The 26,248-nt window shown below is 43.7% G+C and overlaps 2 protein-coding genes across 6 annotated transcripts in view; one reads left to right on the top strand and one right to left on the bottom strand.

Annotated features, from left to right (window-relative positions):
• Nucleotides 1-10,912, top strand: part of LOC149369516 (uncharacterized) — a 15,946-nt gene extending 5,034 nt beyond the window's left edge. For 2 of the 3 annotated variants that reach the window (XM_089558868.1, XM_089558867.1), the window contains exons 4-6: nt 1,127-1,257; nt 6,858-6,966; nt 10,845-10,912. In XM_089558868.1, coding sequence (XP_089414994.1) covers nt 1,127-1,257; nt 6,858-6,966; nt 10,845-10,890 — 286 coding nt within the window. In that variant the 3' untranslated portion in view covers nt 10,891-10,912. Of the gene's footprint in view, nt 1-1,126; nt 1,258-6,857; nt 6,967-10,839 lie in introns of all 3 variants that reach the window. The other variant, XM_089558869.1, reaches the window with a different exon arrangement.
• On the bottom strand, nt 10,120-26,248 carry LOC149369515 (uncharacterized). 3 transcript variants are annotated; one of them, XM_089558870.1, is made up of 5 exons: nt 25,954-26,248; nt 24,977-25,058; nt 24,337-24,411; nt 19,961-20,091; nt 10,139-12,010 (listed from the first exon to the last, which is right to left on the bottom strand). In XM_089558870.1, exons 1-5 carry the CDS (start codon nt 25,967-25,969, stop codon nt 11,898-11,900), a joined length of 417 nt encoding a protein of 138 aa, XP_089414996.1. In that variant the 5' UTR covers nt 25,970-26,248; the 3' UTR covers nt 10,139-11,897. The 3 variants fall into 3 exon arrangements, with proteins under 3 accessions (XP_089414999.1, XP_089414996.1, XP_089414997.1); XM_089558871.1 differs by having other exon boundaries at nt 10,144-12,010; nt 24,977-25,055; XM_089558873.1 differs by lacking the exon at nt 24,977-25,058 and having other exon boundaries at nt 10,120-12,010.

Here is a 26,248-nt window from a genome sequence, read left to right as displayed (position 1 = left end):
ATTTTTCAGGCTCCGCGTTTTTTTCTCACCTATTCGTCAAGCTGCAAGCCACTTGCACGCTCTACAAACCTATTTAAAGTACATTATCCAGCATTGTTGGCATGGAGTGTGTAGTGCTAAAACAAAAAATAATACAATAGCTGATGATCTGCTAGAGCAACAGAATTCCAAGAGTTTGAGAAGGGCAGTGGGAGAACTAGCAAGGCGGGATAGCGATATTCGACAAGCAGTGGACAGGGATCCTGCAACTTGTAGAGGACAGGCAAATTGGAGACTTGTAGAAGGGGCTGTAGTCTTGAGTGCGCCTAGCCGGCCTTGTGATGCATTGTATAGGGCCCTTTGTTTTTGAGTAAAACTGGTTTCTCCTGATTGTTGCATTCCAGAAAGATTCATCAAGATTGGGTTAAACCCAAGTTTCGCGTGCAAATGTGCCTGTAAGAAAGTGTAGATTGATAATGCATGAAGCTAAAGAACCACTGGAGAGTAGTGGATACGTCTCGTATTTCTTCATATCTATATTGTTTAAACAGTGCTGGCTATTTTAATTCCTTTTTAATGCTTATTGCTTGTCGAGTTGCATAAAATTTTAGGATAAATTGAAAACTGCAGGTAGGTTTAATTACAATAATTATACCCGTATTTCTGAAGCTCTGTTCGAAGAGAGGTCCACATTTTGTGTGCATGCTTTGAATTTGATTATTTTCACACTGCAAAATGGAGGACAGGTCTGCTGTGAGAGTTTTTTTGCAATGAAGCGAGAGCAAGTGGTGCGGAATGCTTGTTACTGTGTCGCCCTGCCAATATTTCTAGAACCCCTGGGACCACTGAGCTTGTATCTATGACTCAAAAGGTCGAAGCTGATTGCCCATTCCGTGGTTGTCTGTATTAACCGGTGCAAGGCCAAGGGCTCATAGCTAACAAGCATATGACACCATAGAACTAGATGCAGTCAGGCTGGGACTGTGCAGTATGTCAGTGTTAACGAGGTCGTGATAAACGAGGTTTACTCTGCGAAGCTAGTGTGAAATAATAATTGTTCTTATGGAAAATATCGTTTTTTCTTAGTCATTGCAGCAATACAAGCATATCAAATCTGATATCTCTCACTCATCCCTCTATGTTTCAGTTTCAAGGGACCAAGAGTTGCGTGGAAGTCGTGCAAGCCACAAAGTTGCGTGCGGCTTGAGCCAGCAATCAGGAGCAGGCTGGGAATTTGTGAATTGCCAGTGGTATTCGCTCAGTCAAGCAGGCTTTACTGTAAGTACAGTGTTTTCGCCATAGTATTTCTTTGAAAAGTACGCATTGAGCTTGAATAGGACAAGCTGTCGGTCTAGTTGGTCTGATCCTTTGTGGTTGACAGAGCTTAGAAACACAGACTGGGGTCAGAAAGAAAAAATATGAGGGCACAGGTGCTGACTACAGATTTATTCCAGAATCACCGAAACACTGCATATATAACCAAAACACAGGCGCCAACAGGTGGCAATTTTATGCACTCGTGGCAACAATAAGTGATATGGCCAATAGTGGGAAAACAACACAAACTAGAAACAGAAACCAAGACTATAGAGCAGGGAAGGATGAAACCATAACAAGGTTAAAGGAATAGTTTTAAGCAAGTCATTTTTAAGACCACCAGCACGTGAAACAGTGGAACGGTTTGACCAAAATTTTCAAGTACTGGTCTGATAACACGGAACTAAAACACTACACGCAAACACAGATCAAGGGCAGTGAAATAAAAGTAAAATGGCAAGAAAAAACATGCCGTGAAAAGAAAATGGTGATTGGGCAAGCAAACAAGAATTGGTCTACAAAGGTGAAGTGAGCTAAAAAACTGAAAGAATAAAGGGCGAATAAATGCACATGAGCAACAAAGGTGAAGCCAAGAATTAACATGGCTACAGGAGGAAGATGAGCTACTGTAAAAACGAGAGAGATAAAATATCAAAATATGAAATTCAATTAGTATTAAAGATAAAAGCAAACAAAAACGCGAAAATAGAGGAGTTGGCAGAAAAGTCAAGGCATGCAAGATGTTTTTAAACCAGGGCTAGGTCAAACATCCTGAAGAAAGGCAATCTTTTTTTCTGAGGGTGTTCTTGCCCATTAATCCTCAAGCCTCAAAATCCCGGCGGCTCCCACCAGTTCGTCATGTCGGCTTATTCTGGTGCTTTTTTAACACAATGGCACTTTTTCGAACATGGGTGGCATGGCTTTTTTCGGTCACAGTTTTGGCAATGGACTTGCAGATTTAGGACGTGCTTGTAGGCCAGTTGGTTGGAAATCGTTAGAAAAACCGCAAAACAGAATGGGACAAAGGCAGGCAAAACACAAGGCGGTACGACAACTGAACATTTATTGAAGAAATGAGTGCTCATATGGATCAGTTGCGCATGTAATCTGCAAACAATCATTGCAAAAACAACCTAGGGAGGGAAACTAATTCCAATTCTTTCTGAAAAATGGACACAGAAGGCGTGCTATCCCACCTATCTGGCTTCGACCTCAGGATGGCAACAGCCTTGAGAATTTCTTTCCAACTGGCCCTTTATTCATCCAATAATAATGTGCAGTTCAGTTTAGGTTAACAGTCTTTACAACTGGGACAGTGGACAGGCAGGCAAGGTCGTCCGGGCCTACCCAAGGAATGCTAATACTCTTGCAAGGGAGTGTTTCACCATCTACCAATTTGGCCGGTATAAAATCGACCACAGCCGAGAGGAATCGTGTACACCACCCCCGTTGCACATGGCATGAGGCATTCAAAAAGTACCGCCAACGGGCATGTTGTACGAGATTCCCCTCAGCTGTGGCCAGTTTTATATCGTCCAAAGTGGCAGATGTTTACACATTTGTTTGCAAGAGTATGCGTGTTCCTTGAGTAGACCCGGAGGCATTTGCCGTCCCACTCACTGTCTCATTGTAGACTGCTATCCCAAACTGAACTGCACACAGATTATTGGATGAAGAAAGAAGCAGTTGGAAAGAGAAATTGTCGAGGCTGTTGCCATCTTGAGGTCAGAGCCAGATAAGTGTGTCAGCACGCCTACTGTGTTCATTTTTCAGGAAAATTAGCGTTTCTGTCTGTGTTTCCCCCGGTTGTTTTTGTTTCATTTTTGAGCAGGTGATTGTCATATTTGCTCAGCTCTATGTTTGCCATTGAATTTTTTTGCCTCTTTACGATTGTTTGCAGATTACACACGTGACTTGTCTATATAAGCACTGCTGTTCAATAAATTTTCAGTTGTCAGTACGGCCTTGTGTTGTCACCTGCCTCTGTGTGATAGTTTTGTGGTTTTGCTCTTTCCGACTGGCAGATTCCCGAGAAATGTACCCGATAAATCAATCTTATGCTCCCTTATCCTTTCATTGATGCCAATGTATACCTTGCCGCAAGAAAAAAGGATTGATTAAATGCCCTCCGCGCATGGCGCTAAGGGTTTTCTGTGCTGCGTGGTGCAGCGTCTTTTTTTTTTCATTTAGGATTCCGCAACTGCAATAGGTGCTAGGGGGTCAGAAAAGGCAATGTGTACTCCTGCTTTGTCTCCGATTTTCTTAAGGTTCTGTGAAATTTACCTTTAGAAAATTCGAGAGATAGAGTAGATGCTTTTTTTGCTGCCGCCCCCCCCCCCCCCCCATCACCTATCACACCTCTCTAGGATCGTCAATGAAAAAGAAAAAAGAAACAGGCTGCACTGCATTGCACAGAAACCCTTAGTGGCATGCACAAGAAGTGCTTTCTCAATCCCTTTTTCTTGCTGCAAGGTATACATTGGCATCAATGGAAGGCTAAGAGAGCATTACACTGATTTATCGGGTACATCTCTTAGGTACCTGCAAGTCCACTGCTGATAATGGGACGCAAAAAAGCCATGCTGCCCAAAGTTCGAGAAAGCCACTGTGTTAATAGAGCCCCGTAATAAGCTGACGCAATGCAATGGTGGAAGCCGCAGAGATTTTCAGGCTCCAGGGTGAATGTAAAGAACACGCTTGGTTTTACTCGGAGGATTGCCTTTCTTTGTGGACGTACTTGATCTAGCCCTGGTTCTACATGTGTGTTACATGCTTTGCCTCTTCTGCCAACTTCCCTCTTTTGGTGTTTTTCCTTGATTTTTGCCTTCATACTGGTTATTGAATTTCACTTTTTTATATTTTATCTCTCGGCTTCACTGTACGTCATCTTCCACTTTTAACCATCTTAATTGTTGGCTTCACCTTTGTGGCTCATGCGCGTTTTTATTCCCCTTTTATCCTTTTAATTTTTAGCACACTTCACCTTCGCTTGTTGCTTAATTCTCGTTTGCTTACCCAATCGCCATTTTGCTTCTATTGCGTGTTTTTTCTTGCCATTTCTCCTTCATTTTTTTTTCACTGCGCTTGGTCTGTGTTTGTGTATTAAGGTTTTTTAGTTCCATTTTATCAGACCAGTTCTTAAATATTCTTTCGGTCAAACCTATCCACTGTTGGCAGTCTTTTAAAAATGACTTGCTTATAAATTTTTCTCTCACCTTGTTCTGGTTTTATCCTGTGCTGTGTCCTCTGGTTTTTGCTTCTAGCTTTTGTTGTTTTTCCACTACTTCTCATACCACTTCTTGTTACCACGAGTGCATAAATCGCTGCGTGTTGGTGCCTGTGGTGTGGGTATTTATGCAGTATGTCGGCAGTTCTGGGAAAAGTTTTAAGTTCAGTGCCTGTGCCATCATCTTTTTTGTTTCTGTCCCTTGTCTGTATGTCTGAGTGCTGTCAACCACAATCGGTGCATTGAGCTGACTGCTCTTCAGCTACCCATGTGTATGCAATGAAGTGGCTTCAAGAATAATGTACACAAAAAAATTGGTTGCTTAAAATTTCTGGCATGTTTTTTAGGAAAACATTTGGCATTTAAAGGGCTAAGAGTGCTCTGAAAATCTAAAAATTATGTGCTTCTTGGGGCCTTTCCTCAAATTTCACATCACCTTGTAGCGTGATGCAAGACGTTCAAGTTTTTACCCACAGTTTACTTTTTTGTTGCCCACTTATTGGCTGCCACCTTCTTTGGGAGGCAGTGTCATGGGGTTTGGGAGACAATCTGATTCCTGTGTGTTGGCTGAAGCTGTCTAAGCTTTTGGATGTGGGAGCAGGTTCACGGTGCCAACTTTTGGCTGTAACTACAGTTTGGCCATGACTGTTAGTCCTTTTCTGTGATGCAGTGTCATTTATGTAATGCATAATTTGATGATGAAGCAGTCTCAGGGGTTGCGGTGCTCAGCTGTTGACTTCAAAGACACAGGATCGATCCTGGCCGCGGCAGTCGCATTCTGATGGAGACAAAATGCTGGAAGCTTGTGTACTGTGCGATATCAGTGCACGTGAAAGAACCCCATGTGGATGAAATTATCAGAGCCCTTCACTATGGCCTCCCTCATAGCCTGAGTCACTTGGGACATTAAACCCCATAAATCCAAACCCATTTTGGTACTTCTCAGCTTCGCCGCTGGCCTCTGCAGGCCAGCGAAACCTCCTACAAGTTGACGAACGGCAGTTTTTACACCATTCGTAAATGCCTACATAGACGCTACATCATTGGTGGCAAAGGTTGCCAGATGTGCAAGCGTTTCCGGTAGTTTTTCTCTGTTGCTTTCGTCAGGCAGCTTGCAAAAGATGTTTTACTAGGCTAATAAACGGTGAGGTTCTTTGTGTTCTTAAGGTGGTGCAGCGTGATAAAACAGACACTTAATAGCCATGCCATGCTTTTTTGTAGCCAAAGGCAATTTTTCGCCTTATTCTCATCATCATTTGCCTTTCATGCTTCCTCAAGGGACGGCAGTTGAAAGAAGGTCTCTAGAGCAGCTCCTTGTCTGAAGAAATGCCGAGTGGCATTCTTCAATCCTAACTGCCCATCAAATGGAAGAGCAGTTGTTTTCTCCACTCCACAGAGTGGAGACGGAGTATCGAGTTGAGGCGCACTTCTGAATTCGGCGGTTAGCCTTTCATAGGCAGCAGATATGCGCAATAAACTTTATTTGCTGTTAATCTTCCAGTTAAACACCAAATCCTCCTCATTCCTCATCAGTGCACACACTGTGTAAGGAACTTTGTCACTCCATTTGTCACCACTTTGATGTATGCCATCCCTAATTCAGGGGCTGTATAATTTTTGAAATTTTGTTGAAATTGCTTGAAAACCTTTGCAATTTCCTGCACCTCTCTTTTTCCCCCAAGTCCCAAACCTACGCAGAGTGCAAGTGGGTTTTTAAACTCCAGCTAAATTTTGTTATTCATCAAAGGGCTTTTCTCTCTACTGCTTTGCTGGGTGTATCTGAAGTATAATATTATGCACCAGTGTGTGAAGCTTTGCTCCCAGAGCTATTAGCCCGAGGTAGTAATTTTAGAGCATTGCGTTGCGTTCTCAGCCTGGTTGCGTTTTGAGCCTGAGTTGTGCTGATTCCACGGATAGAACCCAAGTTGGCAGCCTCCAATGCAGCAGTGTATCCCAGTAGTTGCCATGGGAGCCGAGGTGGTTAGATAATGGAATAAAATAATAGCAGGTGGCAGTGTGATGCTCGAGCACCACAGCTAGAAACTAAACTATATCGATCAGTATATGTATATCTGTCTGGCAGGCATTAAAGTCTGGCTGCTTAGTAACGACATTCCTGTAAAATTAGTGGGTGAACCGTTTGGCATGAATGTACCAGATGGTGTCATACGATTCAGCCTGTCGTGCAGCATAAACTTACTAGTTAAGTTAGAGCCTTTCTTGCAGCACGGATTCGAACTGACAACCTATGTTAGGTGTATTAATGCTCATTATTCGATCTGCTCATTTTTTATATTCAACCACACTAACATTACTTATTACCCCATCTGTGCAGATTCCTTCTGGCACTATTTGAAGCTGAAGGGTTGCTCGGCTGAGGATCTCCAAAAGTACCACAAGAAGGTGACGCGCTACCTGGCACAGAAGTGCTGTGGCCTGCGGCGGTAAATATCTGTTCAAGCCAATAGTCTCTTGTTATATGCATGAATAGATTGGGTAAGCTCATGTGCTTACAAAACTCGTAACTTGACTGTATTTCCTAACTGTCTGTATGGTACACTTAGGCACTGGAATAACCTGCAAATCGCACTGGAATTTGCCTACTATAGTGAGATACTGCTTTACCCAAGTTCTGCTTAAGGATAGTCTGCTACTGAGATGACGCACAGAAGATTATATTTATGAACCAGACTGTTAACAGCACTTATGGACCACATTAGCAGACTGTTCTGAGACCGCACGCAGCCAGGCTTTTCAGCGTGGAAGAGGCGGCTTTAGACAAGGCAGGCGAGCGCTCTGTTCCTGCACATTAAGTAGATGTCGGATGAATCTCGAAAAAATATGAACGACGCGCCAGGAATATGACTACTACAACCCTTCGGAGATGTGCAGTGCACAGTATACGGCCATGCCAGCGACATGTCTTTCTGTTCAAACTTTCTCTAAAACCGCTGTCACTACGCAGAAGCAGGTAGCAGTATCTGTACTAAGAATCTCTTAGTGAAGCAGCGCAACAGCACAAGGCCAAGGGAAGAAGGGGACAAAAACAGCGCTGAACTGACAACAAATGTTTATTCCGGATGCTAACAGCATATATATACTCTTTTGCACCTTAGAAAAAACAAAGAAACAGAGAGCAGCAGAAAGTATCAATCCCAGTCATTATGCGCATGCAGCTGTATCGCGTGTACATCGATCATTTGAAATCAGGAAGTTGTGCTCTTTCACCGAGATGGCAACGGAAGGAGTGCTGATACAATTCGCACCCAGCTTCATGATCTCAGATGCCTCAATAATCTCTCGTGTAAGCTTATCCTTGTGTTTGGTAACAACTTGGCTGTTTTTGAATTCTGGGTAACATGAACAGGACAGTGAGTACCTATGTGGCGGGCCGCGTTCTTGACATTGTTTGCGTGCTCTTTAAGTCTTTCATTAAGACACCGGCCAGTTTGGCCGATGTATGACCCACCACACTTCAACGGGACTGAGTACACCACGTTGTCTTGGCATGGCACATACTTCATCCTGTGGTTTTTCTTGCAATTATGACCAGATTCTGATCTTTTATCCGGGCGATTAACTCTCGCACACAAGCCACTCAGTCTGACAGGAGCCGAAAAAACATCTACTCCAGCCTTTTTGCCTATTCTCTTCAAATTGTGGGACACAACATGAACATAAGGTATTACTGCCAGATTTTTTTGCTTGGAATGGGGGACAGCTTTGCCCTCCTCCAGCTTTTTCAATATCCCTTCTGCTACTGATGCCAGAATATGAAGGGGGTATTTTGCGTCTGTTAGCCTATCAACCTGATTGGAGAAACTAAATTCAAACTTGTGTGGGCAGGATTTTTGCATGGCATTTTGAAAGCATGACGCCACAATGCCTCTTTTAACAAGCTTCGAATGGGCTGAGCTGTATGGAAGTAAGGGCTTTTTACCCCTAGGATCAAATGCCTAGCATACATGGAAATCAGTAAAATATAAGGTCAGATCAAGGAACTTAATGCGATCATTCACAGCCACTTCATGCGTAATTTCCAGCGGCGAAAGCACTTCACAGAATATCGCGCACAGGTCATTCACTTCCGCAGCGAAGCTAGCCGGGTCACAATCTAGTAAAATTAGGTAATCATCTACATATCGGAACACTCTTGCAACTGTTGAGCTCATGAGTGATTGTTCGAGTGCCCTGTCAAGCTTAGCAAGGAACATGTCACTTAGCAATGGAGCGATGCAAGATCCTATGCAGATCCCATTCTTTTGAACTGTTTTTATTCAAAAGAATGGGATCTGCATAGGATCTTGCATCGCTCCATTGCTAAGTGACATGTTCCTTGCTAAGCTTGACAGGGCACTCGAACAATCACTCATGAGCTCAACAGTTGCAAGAGTGTTCCGATATGTAGATGATTACCTAATTTTACTAGATTGTGACCCGGCTAGCTTCGCTGCGGAAGTGAATGACCTGTGCGCGATATTCTGTGAAGTGCTTTCGCTGCTGGAAATTACGCATGAAGTGGCTGTGAATGATCGCATTAAGTTCCTTGATCTGACCTTATATTTTACTGATTTCCATGTATGCTGGGCATTTGATCCTAGGGGTAAAAAGCCCTTACTTCCAACAGCTCAGCCCATTCGAAGCTTGTTAAAAGAGGCATTGTGGCGTCATGCTTTCAAAATGCCATGCAAAAATCCTGCCCACACAAGTTTGAATTTAGTTTCTCCGATCAGGTCGATAGGCTAACAGACGCAAAATACCCCCTTCATATTCTGGCATCAGTAGCAGAAGGGATATTGAAAAAGCTGAAGGAGTGCAAAGCTGTCCCCCATTCCAAGCAAAAAAATCTGGCAGTAATACCTTATGTTCATGTTGTGTCCCACAATTTGAAGAGAATAGGCAAAAAGGCAGGAGTAGATGTTGTTTTTTCGGCTCCTGTCAGACTGAGTGGCTTGTGTGCGAGAGTTAATCGCCCGGATAAAGGATCGGAATCTGGTCATAATTGCAAGAAAAACCCAGGGTGAATTATGTGCCATGCCAAGACAACGTGGTGTACTCAGTCCCGTTGAAGTGTGGTGGGTCATACATCGGCCAAACTGGCCGGTGTCTTAATGAGAGACTTAAAGAGCACGCAAACAATGTCAAGAACGCGGCCCGCCACATAGGTACTCACTGTCGTGACTGTTCATGTTACCCAGAATTCAAAAACAGCCAAGTTGTTACCAAACACAAGGATAAGCTTACACGAGAGATTATTGAGGCATCTGAGATCATGAAGCTGGGTGTGAATTGTATCAGCACTCCTTCCGTTGCCATCTCGGTGAAAGAGCACAACTTCCTGATTTCAAATGATCGATGTACACGCGATACAGCTGCATGCGCACAATGACTGGGATTGATACTTTCTGCTGCTCTCTGTTTCTTTGTTTTTTCTAAGGTGCAAAAGAGTATATATATGCTGTTAGCATCCGGAATAAACATTTGTTGTCAGTTCAGCGCTGTTTGTCCCCTTCTTCCCTTGGCCTTGTGCTGTTGCGCTGCTTCACTAAGATATGTCAGACCAACTCGCCCACCAGTTCATGTTGTACTAAGAATTCGTATCTTAAAGGAAAAAAGAAAGCGCAATGTCCACCTTTGGCACGATTTCTGCTGTGATGTGCGTTCTGCCGGCTGACAGTACACCGCTTGCTTGGTGTTGTAGGCCTAACATGTGCTTTACTCAAGGTGTAGCGAGAAGCGCTTTTGAACTAGCCACCAGCGATCACAGAAATGTCTACTCTTTTTACCGCCTCTACAATAACTTTATGGTGGTGTGAACGTGCAGTTTTTATTCCCGCAACGTCTTCGTAAGTGAAGCGCGCGGAAAAACGGGCCAGGCGGACCGCCTCGCACTGATAGATGCGGGTTGCATGCACGGACTCATTCTGAGCCGTTGGCAGAACAGTCATTACAGGCCATGATGCACTTGGTCACACGTTGCATGCACGTCTGCATCTTGATTTCTATCTGGAAACAGCTTGGTTGACGTCACTTCTGTCAGTAAAGTGCTCTGCATGCCAATGTCTCTCCCATTCCGGACGGTTCCCGCCAGCCATCGTATGAAGCGGCGTGTGCATATTCTTCAGATGTATAATTGAGGCTTTAATGCATTATTCCTATGGGTTTATGTCGGGCCCGTGCCAATTTGATTTTAAATGTGGATCGTTGCATGAAAGGGGAATGCATAATCAAGATTCCACTGTATGACTTTTGTAACATTTGCATGCATTTGTTGTGTATGCATACTATATATATCACTGTTCTTTTTCTTCACCTAGGACAGTCTGAACAAGAGAGACCTGCTGAAGAAAAATTCTGTATATATGTAAATAAATAGTCGATTTGCTCCAAGTGAGGTGTTTTTATACCTGGCTGTACTGCAGGAATGCATCGAATGTTCAGAGTCAGACTGCTGCTCTGTAGCTGCATATTAATTGACAAATAAAGCGTACTTGGTAATGACTACAGGAATACAACACACTACACAAATGCACTACAGAAGGCAGACTACAGAGATACGACACTACAGAATTACGTCACTACAGAAGACAGACTACAGAAATACTACACTACAGAAGACAGACTACAGAAATACTACACTACAGAAAGACTACAGAAATACTACACTACAGAAGACAGACTACAGAAATACTACACTACAGAAGACAGACTACAGAAGTACGACACTACAGACTACAGAGGACAGACTACAGAAATACTACATGCCCAAAATACGACAGACTACAGAAGTTTTCTGTCGTAAATTCCTGTAGTGCGTTTTGACTGGGAGATTCTTAGTACAGATACTGTAACCTGCTTCTGCGTAGTGACAGCGGTTTTAGAGAAAGTTTGAACAGAAAGACATGTCGCTGGCATGGCCGTATACTGTGCACTGCACATCTCCGAAGGGTTGTAGTAGTCATATTCCTGGCCCGTCGTTCATATTTTTTCGAGATTCATCCGACAGCTACTTAATGTGCAGGAACAGAGCGCTCGCCTGCCTTGTCTAAAGCCGCCTCTTCCACGCTGAAAAGCCTGGCTGCGTGCGGTCTCAGAACAGTCTGCTAATGTGGTCCATAAGTGCTGTTAACAGTCTGGTTCATAAATATAACCTTCTGTGCGTCATCTCAGTAGCAGACTATCCTTAAGCAGAACTTGGGTAAAGCAGTATCTCACTATAGTAGGCAAATTCCAGTGCGATTTGCAGGTTATTCCAGTGCCTAAGTGTACCATACAGACAGTTAGGAAATACAGTCAAGTTACGAGTTTTGTAAGCACATGAGCTTACCCAATCTATTCATGCATATAACAAGAGACTATTGGCTTGAACAGATATTTACCGCCGCAGGCCACAGCACTTCTGTGCCAGGTAGCGCGTCACCTTCTTGTGGTACTTTTGGAGATCCTCAGCCGAGCAACCCTTCAGCTTCGAATAGTGCCAGAAGGAATCTGCACAGATGGGGTAATAAGTAATGTTAGTGTGGTTGAATATAAAAAATGAGCAGATCGAATAATGAGCATTAATACACCTAACATAGGTTGTCAGTTCGAATCCGTGCTGCAAGAAAGGCTCTAACTTAACTAGTAAGTTTATGCTGCACGACAGGCTGAATCGTATGACACCATCTGGTACATTCATGCCAAACGGTTCACCCACTAATTTTACAGGAATGTCGTGACTAAGCAGCCAGACTTTAATGCCTGCCAGACAGATATACATATACTGAACGATATAGTTTAGTTTCGAGCTGTGGTGCTCGAGCATCACACTGCCACCTGCTATTATTTTATTCCATTATCTAACCACCTCGGCTCCCATGGCAACTACTGGGATACACTGCTGCATTGGAGGCTGCCAACTTGGGTTCTATCCGTGGAATCAGCACAACTCAGGCTCAAAACGCAACCAGGCTGAGAACGCAACGCAATGCTCTAAAATTACTACCTCGGGCTAATAGCTCTGGGAGCAAAGCTTCACACACTGGTGCATAATATTATACTTCAGATACACCCAGCAAAGCAGTAGAGAGAAAAGCCCTTTGATGAATAACAAAATTTAGCTGGAGTTTAAAAACCCACTTGCACTCTGCGTAGGTTTGGGACTTGGGGGAAAAAGAGAGGTGCAGGAAATTGCAAAGGTTTTCAAGCAATTTCAACAAAATTTCAAAAATTATACAGCCCCTGAATTAGGGATGGCATACATCAAAGTGGTGACAAATGGAGTGACAAAGTTCCTTACACAGTGTGTGCACTGATGAGGAATGAGGAGGATTTGGTGTTTAACTGGAAGATTAACAGCAAATAAAGTTTATTGCGCATATCTGCTGCCTATGAAAGGCTAACCGCCGAATTCAGAAGTGCGCCTCAACTCGATACTCCGTCTCCACTCTGTGGAGTGGAGAAAACAACTGCTCTTCCATTTGATGGGCAGTTACGATTGAAGAATGCCACTCGGCATTTCTTCAGACAAGGAGCTGCTCTAGAGACCTTCTTCCAACTGCCGTCCCTCGAGGAAGCATGAAAGGCAAATGATGATGAGAATAAGGCGAAAAATTGCCTTTGGCTACAAAAAAGCATGGCATGGCTATTATGTGTCTGTTTTATCACGCTGCACCACCTTAAGAACACAAAGAACCTCACCGTTTATTAGCCTAGTAAAACATCTTTTGCAAGCTGCCTGACGAAAGCAACAGAGAAAAACTACCGGAAACGCTTGCACATCTGGCAACCTTTGCCACCAATGATGTAGCGTCTATGTAGGCATTTACGAATGGTGTAAAAACTGCCGTTCGTCAACTTGTGGGAGGTTTCGCTGGCCTCTGCAGGCCAGCGGCGAAGCTGAGAAGTACCAAAATGGGTTTGGATTTATCGGGTTTAATGTCCCAAGTGACTCAGGCTATGAGGGATGCCATAGTGAAGGGCTCTGATAATTTCATCCACATGGGGTTCTTTCACGTGCACTGACATCGCACAGTACACAAGCTTCCAGCATTTTGTCTCCATCAGAATGCGACTGCCGCGGCCAGGATCGATCCTGTGCCTTTGAAGTCAACAGCTGAGCACCGCAACCCGAGACTGCTTCATCATCAAATTATGCATTACATAAATGACACTGCATCACAGAAAAGGACTAACAGTCATGGCCAAACTGTAGTTACAGCCAAAAGTTGGCACCGTGAACCTGCTCCCCACATCCAAAAGCTTAGACAGCTTCAGCCAACACACAGGAATCAGATTGTCTCCCAAACCCCATGACACTGCCTCCCAAAGAAGGTGGCAGCCAATAAGTGGGCAACAAAAAAGTAAACTGTGGGTAACAACTTGAACGTCTTGCATCACGCTACAAGGTGATGTGAAATTTGAGGAAAGGCCCCAAGAAGCACATAATTTTTAGATTTTCAGAGCACTCTTAGCCCTTTAAATGCCAAATGTTTTCCTAAAAAACATGCCAGAAATTTTAAGGAATCAATTTTTTTGTGTACATTATTCTTGAAGCCACTTCATTGCATACACATGGGTAGCTGCAGAGCAGTCAGCTCAATGCACCGATTGTGGTTGACAGCACTCAGACATACAGACAAGGGACAGAAACAAAAAAGATGATGGCACAGGCACTGAACTTAAAACTTTTCCCAGAACTGCCGACATACTGCATAAATACCCACACCACAGGCACCAACACGCAGCGATTTATGCACTCGTGGTAACAAGAAGTGGTATGAGAAGTAGTGGAAAAACAACAAAAGCTAGAAGCAAAAACCAGAGGACACAGCACAGGATAAAACCAGAACAAGGTGAGAGAAAAATTTATAAGCAAGTCATTTTTAAAAGACTGCCAACAGTGGATAGGTTTGACCGAAAGAATATTTAAGAACTGGTCTGATAAAATGGAACTAAAAACCCTTATACACAAACACAGACCAAGCCCAGTGAAAAAAAAAATGAAGGAGAAATGGCAAGAAAAAACACGCAATAGAAGCAAAATGGCGATTGGGTAAGCAAACGAGAATTAAGCAACAAGCGAAGGTGAAGTGTGCTAAAAATTAAAAGGATAAAAGGGGAATAAAAACGCGCATGAGCCACAAAGGTGAAGCCAACAATTAAGATGGTTAAAAGTGGAAGATGACGTACAGTGAAGCCGAGAGATAAAATATAAAAAAGTGAAATTCAATAACCAGTATGAAGGCAAAAATCAAGGAAAAACACCAAAAGAGGGAAGTTGGCAGAAGAGGCAAGGCATGTAACACACATGTAGAACCAGGGCTAGATCAAGTACGTCCACAAAGAAAGGCAATCCTCCGAGTGAAACCAAGCGTGTTCTTTACATTCACCCCGGAGCCTGAAAATCTCTGTGGCTTCCACCATTGCATTGCGTCAGCTTATTACGGGGCTCTATTAACACAGTGGCTTTCTCGAACTTTGGGCAGCATGGCTTTTTTGCGTCCCATTATCAGCAGTGGACTTGCAGGTACCTAAGAGATGTACCCGATAAATCAGTGTAATGCTCTCTTAGCCTTCCATTGATGCCAATGTATACCTTGCAGCAAGAAAAAGGGATTGAGAAAGCACTTCTTGTGCATGCCACTAAGGGTTTCTGTGCAATGCAGTGCAGCCTGTTTCTTTTTTCTTTTTCATTGACGATCCTAGAGAGGTGTGATAGGTGATGGGGGGGGGGGGGGCGGCCGCAAAAAAAGCATCTACTCTATCTCTCGAATTTTCTAAAGGTAAATTTCACAGAACCTTAAGAAAATCGGAGAGAAAGCAGGAGTAGACATTGCCTTTTCTGACCCCCTAGCACCTATTGCAGTTGCGGAATCCTAAATGAAAAAAAAAAGACGCTGCACCACGCAGCACAGAAAACCCTTAGCGCCATGCGCGGAGGGCATTTAATCAATCCTTTTGTCTTGCGGCAAGGTATACATTGGCATCAATGAAAGGATAAGGGAGCATAAGATTGATTTATCGGGTACATTTCTCGGGAATCTGCCAGTCGGAAAGAGCAAAACCACAAAACTATCACACAGAGGCAGGTGACAACACAAGGCCGTACTGACAACTGAAAATTTATTGAACAGCAGTGCTTATATAGACAAGTCACGTGTGTAATCTGCAAACAATCGTAAAGAGGCAAAAAAATTCAATGGCAACCATAGAGCTGAGCAAATATGACAATCACCTGCTCAAAAACGAAACAAAAACAACCGGGGGAAACACAGACAGAAACGCTAATTTTCCTGAAAAATGAACACAGTAGGCGTGCTGACACACTTATCTGGCTCTGACCTCAAGATGGCAACAGCCTCGACAATTTCTCTTTCCAACTGCTTCTTTCTTCATCCAATAATCTGTGTGCAGTTCAGTTTGGGATAGCAGTCTACAATGAGACAGTGAGTGGGACGGCAAATGCCTCCGGGTCTACTCAAGGAACACGCATACTCTTGCAAACAAATGTGTAAACATCTACCACTTTGGACGATATAAAACTGGCCACAGCTGAGGGGAATCTCGTACAACATGCCCGTTGGCGGTACTTTTTGAATGCCTCATGCCATGTGCAACGGGGGTGGTGTACACGATTCCTCTCAGCTGTGGTCGATTTTATACCGGCCAAATTGGTAGATGGTGAAACACTCCCTTGCAAGAGTATTAGCATTCCTTGGGTAGGCCCGGACGACCTTGCCTGCCTGTCCACTGTCCCAGTTGTAAAGACTTAACCTAAACTGAACTGCACATTATTATTGCATGAATAAAGGGCCAGTTGGAAAGAAATTCTCAAGGCTGTTGCCATCCTGAGGTCGAAGCCAGATAGGTGGGATAGCACGCCTTCTGTGTCCATTTTTCAGAAAGAATTGGAATTTGTTTCCCTCCCTAGGTTGTTTTTGCAATGATTGTTTGCAGATTACATGCGCAACTGATCCATATGAGCACTCATTTCTTCAATAAATGTTCAGTTGTCGTACCGCCTTGTGTTTTGCCTGCCTTTGTCCCATTCTGTTTTGCGGTTTTTCTAACGATTTCCAACCAACTGGCCTACAAGCACGTCCTAAATCTGCAAGTCCATTGCCAAAACTGTGACCGAAAAAAGCCATGCCACCCATGTTCGAAAAAGTGCCATTGTGTTAAAAAAGCACCAGAATAAGCCGTCATGAACTGGTGGGAGCCGCCGGGATTTTGAGGCTCGAGGATTAATGGGCAAGAACACCCTAAAGATTGCCTTTCTTCAGGATGTTTGACCTAGCCCTGGTTTTAAAAACATCTTGCATGCCTTGACTTTTCTGCCAACTCCTCTATTTTCGCGTTTTTGTTTGCTTTTATCTTTAATACTAATTGAATTTCACATTTTGATATTTTATAATTTAACAAAACTTCTGTTTGGGCTAGATGGTGCATAGCTATAAATGAAATGAAATTTAAGCGCACACGAAAAACGCACACAAGAGGAGATACACACAGGACAGGCGGTAACTTCATCTGATTTATTCGCAGGTAAGAGAGCGAAAATATATACATAAAACGAGGCATGCGCAGTAAAGAAACAGATCATATCACAATGCGTGCTCAAGGTATCTGTATTCTGCCTGCAAAAGATTAACTGATGTATCACTCACACAGTCATGCCCCCTCTTCCTGATGTGAAATGCTTCTAATAATTCACGTGCCGTCTTATCACCGCTCCTGCCAAGAATATCTCCTTCAGCCGCGGCTCGCACGCTCTGCAGTTCGCACAATGGTCAGCCAAATGTGTCCCTCCACCCCTTAATGCCCGCAAATGTTCCCCCGCCCGGTCATTGACACACCGCCCAGTCTGGCCTATGTAAGCCCTACCGCAGGTCAAAGGTATCTCGTAAACGACACCGGAACAGCAGTCGACATACTTCTTTGAGTGCTTCTTCCTGCAGCCACTCTTCTTTTCCGTGCACGAAATGCGTGAGCAAAGGTGGGCAAGTTTCTTCGGTGCGGAGAACACCACAGGAACGCCGTGTCGGCTTGCCACCTTCTTCACATGATGGGCAACCTTGTGGATATACGGAACCACTACTGGTTTAAACGAGTTCCTTTCTAGTACGTTCGCTTTGGCGAACATGACCTGCTTGGTTTTTCGAAGAAGGGCCTCGGCCACAGAAACAATGACCGCGCCGACATAGGTACATAGGCACGTCCTCAGTAGGTACCTGCAGAAACACCTAGGCTCTCTACAGGTCCATGACCCCTTTACTGTAAAAAACTCGCTGCAGGTTGTACAGTTTCTCGAGGGTAATTCTGCAGTTGGGTATATGTTCTCGGTAGATGTGGAAGATCTGTTTTATTCTGTGCCCCACGATGTTTTGTTCGGTGATGTTAGGAGCGCGATAGAAGAAAGCGGAGAGGTGGAGTTCCAGAACTCATGCGGTCTTACAGTGGACAATTTTATGCGCGTTCTTGAGTTTTATTTAGGTGTCACTTTTATCTCTTTTGAGAATAAATTTTATCGTCAGAGACAAGGGATCTGCATTGGATCCTGCGTAGCCCCTGTGCTTTGTAACCTGTTTTTAGCTTTTATTGACCGCGCCCTTGAGCAAAGCTTTAATGGGAAGGGAGTGCTGAAAGTTTTTAGGTACGTAGACGATTTTCCTATTGTTTTGAAAAAACTAAACATTTCTTACACCGAAGCAGTTGGCAGCATCCTGGAGAGCTTTCAGCAGAACGGGAGGGGATTGAGATTTACGCACGAACTCCCTTTACAAGGTTCGTTGCAGTTTTTAGATGTCAATTTTACTATAGGAGTTGATCATGTTTGTTGGGAGTACGCTCCGAGGGCACAGAAAGAGCTTTTACCTTTTGATTCCGCTCATTCCAAAACAGTTAAGAGGTCTATTGCCGGCCTATGCCTGGGGTCTGCTCTCTCGAAGTCGTGCCCGCATGCTATGCAGTGTAGCTTTAATAAGCAAGTACGCCGGCTACTTATGGCTGGGTTCCCCTGCGCGGTCATTGTTTCTGTGGCCGAGGCCCTTCTTCGAAAAACCAAGCAGGTCATGTTCGCCAAAGCGAACGTACTAGAAAGGAACTCGTTTAAACCAGTAGTGGTTCCGTATATCCACAAGGTTGCCCATCATGTGAAGAAGGTGGCAAGCCGACACGGCGTTCCTGTGGTGTTCTCCGCACCGAAGAAACTTGCCCACCTTTGCTCACGCATTTCGTGCACGGAAAAGAAGAGTGGCTGCAGGAAGAAGCACTCAAAGAAGTATGTCGACTGCTGTTCCGGTGTCGTTTACGAGATACCTTTGACCTGCGGTAGGGCTTACATAGGCCAGACTGGGCGGTGTGTCAATGACCGGGCGGGGGAACATTTGCGGGCATTAAGGGGTGGAGGGACACATTTGGCTGACCATTGTGCGAACTGCAGAGCGTGCGAGCCGCGGCTGAAGGAGATAAAGATTCTTGGCAGGAGCGGTGATAAGACGGCACGTGAATTATTAGAAGCATTTCACATCAGGAAGAGGGGGCATGACTGTGTGAGTGATACATCAGTTAATCTTTTGCAGGCAGAATACAGATACCTTGAGCACGCATTGTGATATGATCTGTTTCTTTACTGCGCATGCCTCGTTTTATGTATATATTTTCGCTCTCTTACCTGCGAATAAATCAGATGAAGTTACCGCCTGTCCTGTGTGTATCTCCTCTTGTGTGCATTTTTCGTGTGCGCTTAAATTTCATTTCATTTATTGATATTTTATCTCTCTCGTTTTTACAGTAGCTCATCTTCCTCCTGTAGCCATGTTAATTCTTGGCTTCACCTTTGTTGCTCATGTGCATTTATTCCCCTTTTATTCTTTCAGTTTTTTAGCTCACTTCACCTTTGTAGACCAATTCTTGTTTGCTTGCCCAATCACCATTTTCTTTTCACGGCATGTTTTTTCTTGCCATTTTACTTTTATTTCACTGCCCTTGATCTGTGTTTGCGTGTAGTGTTTTAGTTCCGTGTTATCAGACCAGTACTTGAAAATTTTGGTCAAACCGTTCCACTGTTTCACGTGCTGGTGGTCTTAAAAATGACTTGCTTAAAACTATTCCTTTAACCTTGTTATGGTTTCATCCTTCCCTGCTCTATAGTCTTGGTTTCTGTTTCTAGTTTGTGTTGTTTTCCCACTATTGGCCATATCACTTATTGTTGCCACGAGTGCATAAAATTGCCACCTGTTGGCGCCTGTGTTTTGGTTATATATGCAGTGTTTCGGTGATTCTGGAATAAATCTGTAGTCAGCACCTGTGCCCTCATATTTTTTCTTTCTGACCCCAGTCTGTGTTTCTAAGCTCTGTCAACCACAAAGGATCAGACCAACTAGACCGACAGCTTGTCCTATTCAAGCTCAATGCGTACTTTTCAAAGAAATGCTATGGCGAAAACACTGTACTTACAGTAAAGCCTGCTTGACTGAGCGAATACCACTGGCAATTCGCAAATTCCCAGCCTGCTTCTGATTGCTGGCTCAAGCCGCACGCAACTTTGTGGCTTGCACGACTTCCACGCAACTCTTGGTCCCTTGAAACTGAAACATAGAGGGATGAGTGAGAGATATCAGATTTGATATGCTTGTATTGCTGCAATGACTAAGAAAAAACGATATTTTCCATAAGAACAATTATTATTTCACACTAGCTTCGCAGAGTAAACCTCGTTTATCACGACCTCGTTAACACTGACATACTGCACAGTCCCAGCCTGACTGCATCTAGTTCTATGGTGTCATATGCTTGTTAGCTATGAGCCCTTGGCCTTGCACCGGTTAATACAGACAACCACGGAATGGGCAATCAGCTCCGACCTTTTGAGTCATAGATACTCACAAGCTCAGTGGTCCCAGGGGTTCTAGAAATATTGGCAGGGCGACACAGTAACAAGCATTCCGCACCACTTGCTCTCGCTTCATTGCAAAAAAACTCTCACAGCAGACCTGTCCTCCATTTTGCAGTGTGAAAATAATCAAATTCAAAGCATGCACACAAAATGTGGACCTCTCTTCGAACAGAGCTTCAGAAATACAGGTATAATTATTGTAATTAAACCTACCTGCAGTTTTCAATTTATCCTAAAATTTTATGCAACTCGACAAGCAATAAGCATTAAAAAGGAATTAAAATAGCCAGCACTGTTTAAACAATATAGCTACGAAGAAATACGAGACGTATCCACTACTCTCCAGTGGTTCTTTAGCTTCATGCATTATCAATCTACACTTTCTTACAGGCACATTTGCACGCGAAACTTGGGTTTAACCCAATCTTGATGAATCTTTCTGGAATGCAACAATCAGGAGAAACCAGTTTTACTCAAAAACAAAGGGCCCTATACAATGCATCACAAGGCCGGCTAGGCGCACTCAAGACTACAGCCCCTTCCACAAGTCTCCAATTTGCCTGTCCTCTACAAGTTGCAGGATCCCTGTCCACTGCTTGTCGAATTTCGCTATCCCGCCTTGCTAGTTCTCCCACTGCCCTTCTCAAACTCTTGGAATTCTGTTGCTCTAGCAGATCATCAGCTATTGTATTATTTTTTGTTTTAGCACTACACACTCCATGCCAACAATGCTGGATAATGTACTTTAAATAGGTTTGTAGAGCGTGCAAGTGGCTTGCAGCTTGACGAATAGGTGAGAAAAAAACGCGGAGCCTGACAAATAGGTGTGAAAAAAACGTGGGTTATTTGGAAGAAATGGGCTTGGGCAGGAGATGTAATGCAAAGGCAAGATAACCAGTGGTCCTTGAGAGTGATAGAGTGGATTCCAAGAGAAGGCAAACGTAGCAGGGGGCAGCAGAAAGTTAGGCGGGCGGATGAGTTTAAGAAGTTTGTGGGGATACGGTGGCCACAACTGGCGAAGGACAGGGTTAATTGGAGAGACATGGGAGAGGCCTCTGCCCTGCATTGGGTGTTAGACTGATGATGATGACAACCTGGTGAATTTGCCTCGCAACAACCGCTGCAGCCTGATATTTTGTAGAGCAGCACAATGGCCTTCATTTTTTGAGTGGTGAAGTATTCAGCATTTTGTTTCAACCATGAGTGTAAAGGGAAGACATTTTATGTTGCACAAAATGAAGGAATTACATGCATACTGGGCTTTGGAAGAATGCCCTGTGGACATTACAAAACACTGCCATCCTTGCTTTATCTCTGCCAGGTAACAAAATTCATTATTCTCCAAATACTTTGGACAAAGACAAGCTGCCGTGCACTCATTCGAGCTCAGTGGACTTTCCCTCAAACCAATCTTCAGTAAATAATATCAGGATTAGGCAAAAGTAACTCTAGTGTATTTCAGTGAGTCAGTGCCTTTTACAGAAAGTTTTGGAAACAGAAAAGTTTATGAGCTTTGTGAGCACATGATTGCCCAATCTATTTACATAGTCAAATGGGAAATTTGCCTTCCTATTCAATTTATGCACACTCAAACAATATTTACCGCTGTAGGCCATATCAGTTCTGTACCAGGTAGCACATGCCAAAAAAAAGCCTTGATAGCGTAATAAGTAATGTGTGGTTGACTATAGAACTTAAAATCTAGGCCATATCTCTTGGATCTAATCTTGACATATTTCTGCATAATACTATACTGCAGATACAAAAAGCAAAGCAATAGAGAGAGACAGAGAAACTTTGCTAATGAAATGAACAAAATATTTACTTAAAATCACTGACCTGTTACTCAGCATGAGGGAGGAAATAAGAGGGAAAGACGAAGGAAAACAGGTGCAGAAAATTGTTAACGTTTAGAAAATAATAAATTTAAACAATTTTTGGAAATGATGTATCCATTACTTTACTTGGTTTTAAAGGGTTTAATGCCACAAAGCGGCGCAGGCTATACAGGGCGCTATTGTAGAGGACTGGAAAATTCTTTAGGTGTGCTGACATCACACGGTACCTGGGCCTCTAGCATTTCGTCTCCATTGAAATGAGACTAGTACAGCTGGAATCAAAACTGGCTGGAATCGAACCTGCCTCTTCCGGGTCAGCAGCCAAGCACAATAACCACTCAGCCACCATGACGGCTCCCATTTGGGGTGACATGCATCAATGTGGTGACTGACGGGGCTGACAAAGTTCACTTCAGAGAGGGTGTGCATTGATGAGGTTATATAGTTCAATTCTCCCTGTGCCACATAATTAGACAGGTAAAAATTTATTATGACCATATGCTGCCTATGGCAGGCCAAGAGATGTAAGACACAAAGCATATGTCCATAAAATGAAAGCAAGAAGAGCACAATTTCCTGCTGTGAGTAACCGCTCCACTATCCAAAAGGATAGCCAGCTTCTTTAAAAAATGTATGTCCTGCCTATGTCCATTTATGATTCCCGCTCAGATTTTAATTCGCATTTATTTCCAACCAACTCAGTTCTCTCCCAATCTCTTATCATTAACCCTATGATTTTCCTGAGTGGTTCACCGCACTGTTCTCAATTTTAAGCCCTTTGTAAAGTACCCCACTTTTCCCGACAGCTTAGCAAAGGCAAAGCAGTTTAAAATTTCTTTTTGAGCATACTGCAAGGTGCTGCTCGTAACTTCTGAGTGCATGCCTAAGGCAATAAACCCCTTTCTTATTCTCCCAACCATTTCTTTCAAATGCTCTATATCTGTGCATGACCTGGCCGAGGTGTATTCTGTTTCGACTTCCAGTACCTTACTGCATTTCATAAAAAGGCCTCTTTCCTGATTATTAAGTATTGATTTAGCTCTCATTTTCACACTGAGTATTGATGTCCTCAATCATTTGCAAGAATTCATCACTTATACTACAACTCACCATTAATACTACAATAACATGAAATCAAATATAACTGAGCGGTTCTCCATGAGTCTTCGCATTTCCTGAACCAACCTGCTGCTATGCAGAGAGGGTCACCTCGTCTAGCATCATCACATCTTGTTCAGGGTATGTGGGTTGTGCAAAGTAAACAACCGTTGATTTCAGGTCACTGCAGTCAAAACTACAAAGTAGCTGGTGCAATGAAATGTTAGTTCTAAGAAGGTCTGCTCGTTTTTTTTTATGCGGGCCCAAGTGAACACAGGCTAAACTGCATGCTGTTTGATGTCAGTGCAGGATAAAGATACCCAGGTGGCCAAAATTATTCTGCAGCCCTCTGCTACGGCACCTCTTTTCTTCTTTAACTCCCTCCTTTATCCCTTCCCTTGCATCATTGTTCAGGTGCCTATCAAGATGTGAGACAGTTACTCTGTCACTTCCTTGGCTCAAAAACCAATTTTAAATTTTTCAAGGATACTTTCAAGAACGTAGAGGTACAAACTGTACAGTATAACCACATGCCACAGCAATAAACCAGCAATACATCTGCGCTGACAGGAGCTTGCCAAGTACGCTGCAAGGATGCTATGCCACGCAAGATTTGGTGTCATCATACAATGTTACTTTACTGACTGACATTTCAGTGTACAAGCAAGAAATACCATTAAAGTATTATTGTACAGCACAACGTTTTTAAAAGATAAACGAACATTTTGGCCCTTTTAGAGGACACACATGCATAAAAGGCAACAGGTGTGGAATAGTCACTGCACCTGAAGCAGGCTCAACTTTATAATAACAGCGCAGTGTCAAGAGCTACATGAGCGGCTATATTTCGTACAAATTTGCAGTTCATGTAATAAGCTGAGGTACTGCTGTAAAGTGCATGTAGAGTTCTGCATGCATTTTTAAACACAGCAGTGAGCCTATGTTGAAAATATTTTTCAAAACAGGCAGGTAAGGTATGCGTAACTGAAAAAGATAATTACCATGAATGGCTTGGAGGGATGGCACAGCTGAAGGCAGGAAGCACGCATGGCCCAGCAGATGCTGGCAGCTGGCAACTGCAGATAAATACGTCCCGACCAACAGCTGTCAGTGCCAGTGACAATGTCATGAATGACAACAAACTGTCGACTGCTTCAGAAACTAAAATGAGGTATTAATATAGGAACACAAAAAGCAATGAGGTGGCCCATGACAAAATAAATAAGGAGATTGTATGTGAAACACCCATACACATTCTTTGAGTACATTTACATGACTGTCATAACCACATTGAAAGATGAGCTGGCTGGAATACCGCTTTATTCTTATGCATGATGAAAAGAGCCCAACTATTCGAATATAGCATGCGCAGGCTTTAGTTAATTACTATTAGGGTGCCTTGCACCAGCGTCTAATGTATTCTTAAATTGAACATAGCACCCAGTCGACCAGTTTACCTTGCATAAATGAGAAGAGAAAATGCAAAAGACATGCATTCAAAACCAAGGAGCCCGATATCTCACGTCACAACTGAGCATGATGCGAAAATTAGTAGTGCATTTAACAAATTGCACACAAATAAAAACAGCAAAACATTTGTCGAGTGGTAATGCAAGTAGGGGCAAGAGCAAAAAAAAATACCGAAGAACACTGGTGAGTGAGGTGCAGGGAGGTCTGTGGGTAGGGTTCCGTGCCTGGGAACAGTTCCGAGCGCGGAGAACTGCTGCCGGCAGTCAACCAATAAATAAGAGAAAGTGAAAATGAATAACAAACCATCACCAATTGCGAACGACCTGAAAGCGGGCCGCATAAGCGAGGCATACAGCAAAAAGCTTGAAATCCCAAATAAGTGTGCAGTTGCATCCCCAACAGTTCAGTGCCCTGAAGGAGAGGAAGCATGGACGCCTACAGTTCAGGGAAGACACAAGAACGACCTAACTGACATAATATTGCCGAATTATGTTCCAATGGGGAAGCACAGATAAAAAGTTTACAAATGACTAGTACATATGCGCCAGCCTTCCACATGCGATCACTGTCTTCAAAATAATTTGCATGACGAATATTAAGAAGTAAGCACTGATCCGATGAGCACCAACACCGAGCAAAACCATCCGTCGTCTGTTCGCAGTTCGCCTAGCGCGAGTGCTTCATCGCGCAGCACTGCCGCTCATAATAATCTTCTAAATAGCACAAATCCATCCGATGGGTACCAGCCGCGAGCAAAATCACCCGTTGTCAGTTCCCTCGCCTGTTCTCAGCTGTCCACGCAAAAGCGCTCTCACCCGCGGCACTGATCGTCGTCTTCTACGCAGTACAAATCCATGCCAGTTGAATGCAGTAAACATTGTAGTTTTTCGCAGCGCTAGCAAGCGACCGCATAACTCTGCTGTGATCTCTGGTGGCATTTTTATTTACCACGGCACCTGAGTACTAAACGCAGACATAGACTATGAAGCAAGACTTGTCACGCAGGCTATACGTCCGTTCTTTTCAGGCAACGCATTATAGCTGAGGCAACCGCACGCAGACTGCCTCCACTGCCATCCCTATATAGCCGCACACTAATAACGCGTGTGAATACAGATCAGTAATAGAGAAGCGGTGACGGTACTCACCAATCATGCAGCTCATCCAGGCTTAGTAAAACCGCGCCGTCGTCTTCATTGCCTTTCCAGATGACAAGACGTCGTAGCGCTGCCTTTCTTCACGGCTTTGCCCGTCCAAACTCACCGATGTTGACTGGGCGTAATACTCGTCGTTGGCTTCCAAAACACACTTCTGTTCTTCACACATGTCCGCCGCACAAGCACTCAAACAATGCCATGAAAATCCAAATAACACAAAACGTGAGGCAACGCACGCACTGACATGGCGCCGGCGCCAGCGGCTTTGCCCTTGTTTTTGCGTCGT

The sequence above is a fragment of the Amblyomma mixtum genome, chromosome 1, assembly GCF_055824585.1.
Source record: "Amblyomma mixtum isolate Tamu chromosome 1, ASM5582458v1, whole genome shotgun sequence".
Lineage (NCBI taxonomy): Eukaryota > Metazoa > Arthropoda > Arachnida > Ixodida > Ixodidae > Amblyomma > Amblyomma mixtum.
The sequence above is the reverse complement of the archived record's forward strand: the minus strand, read 5'-3'. Positions and strand labels throughout refer to the sequence as shown.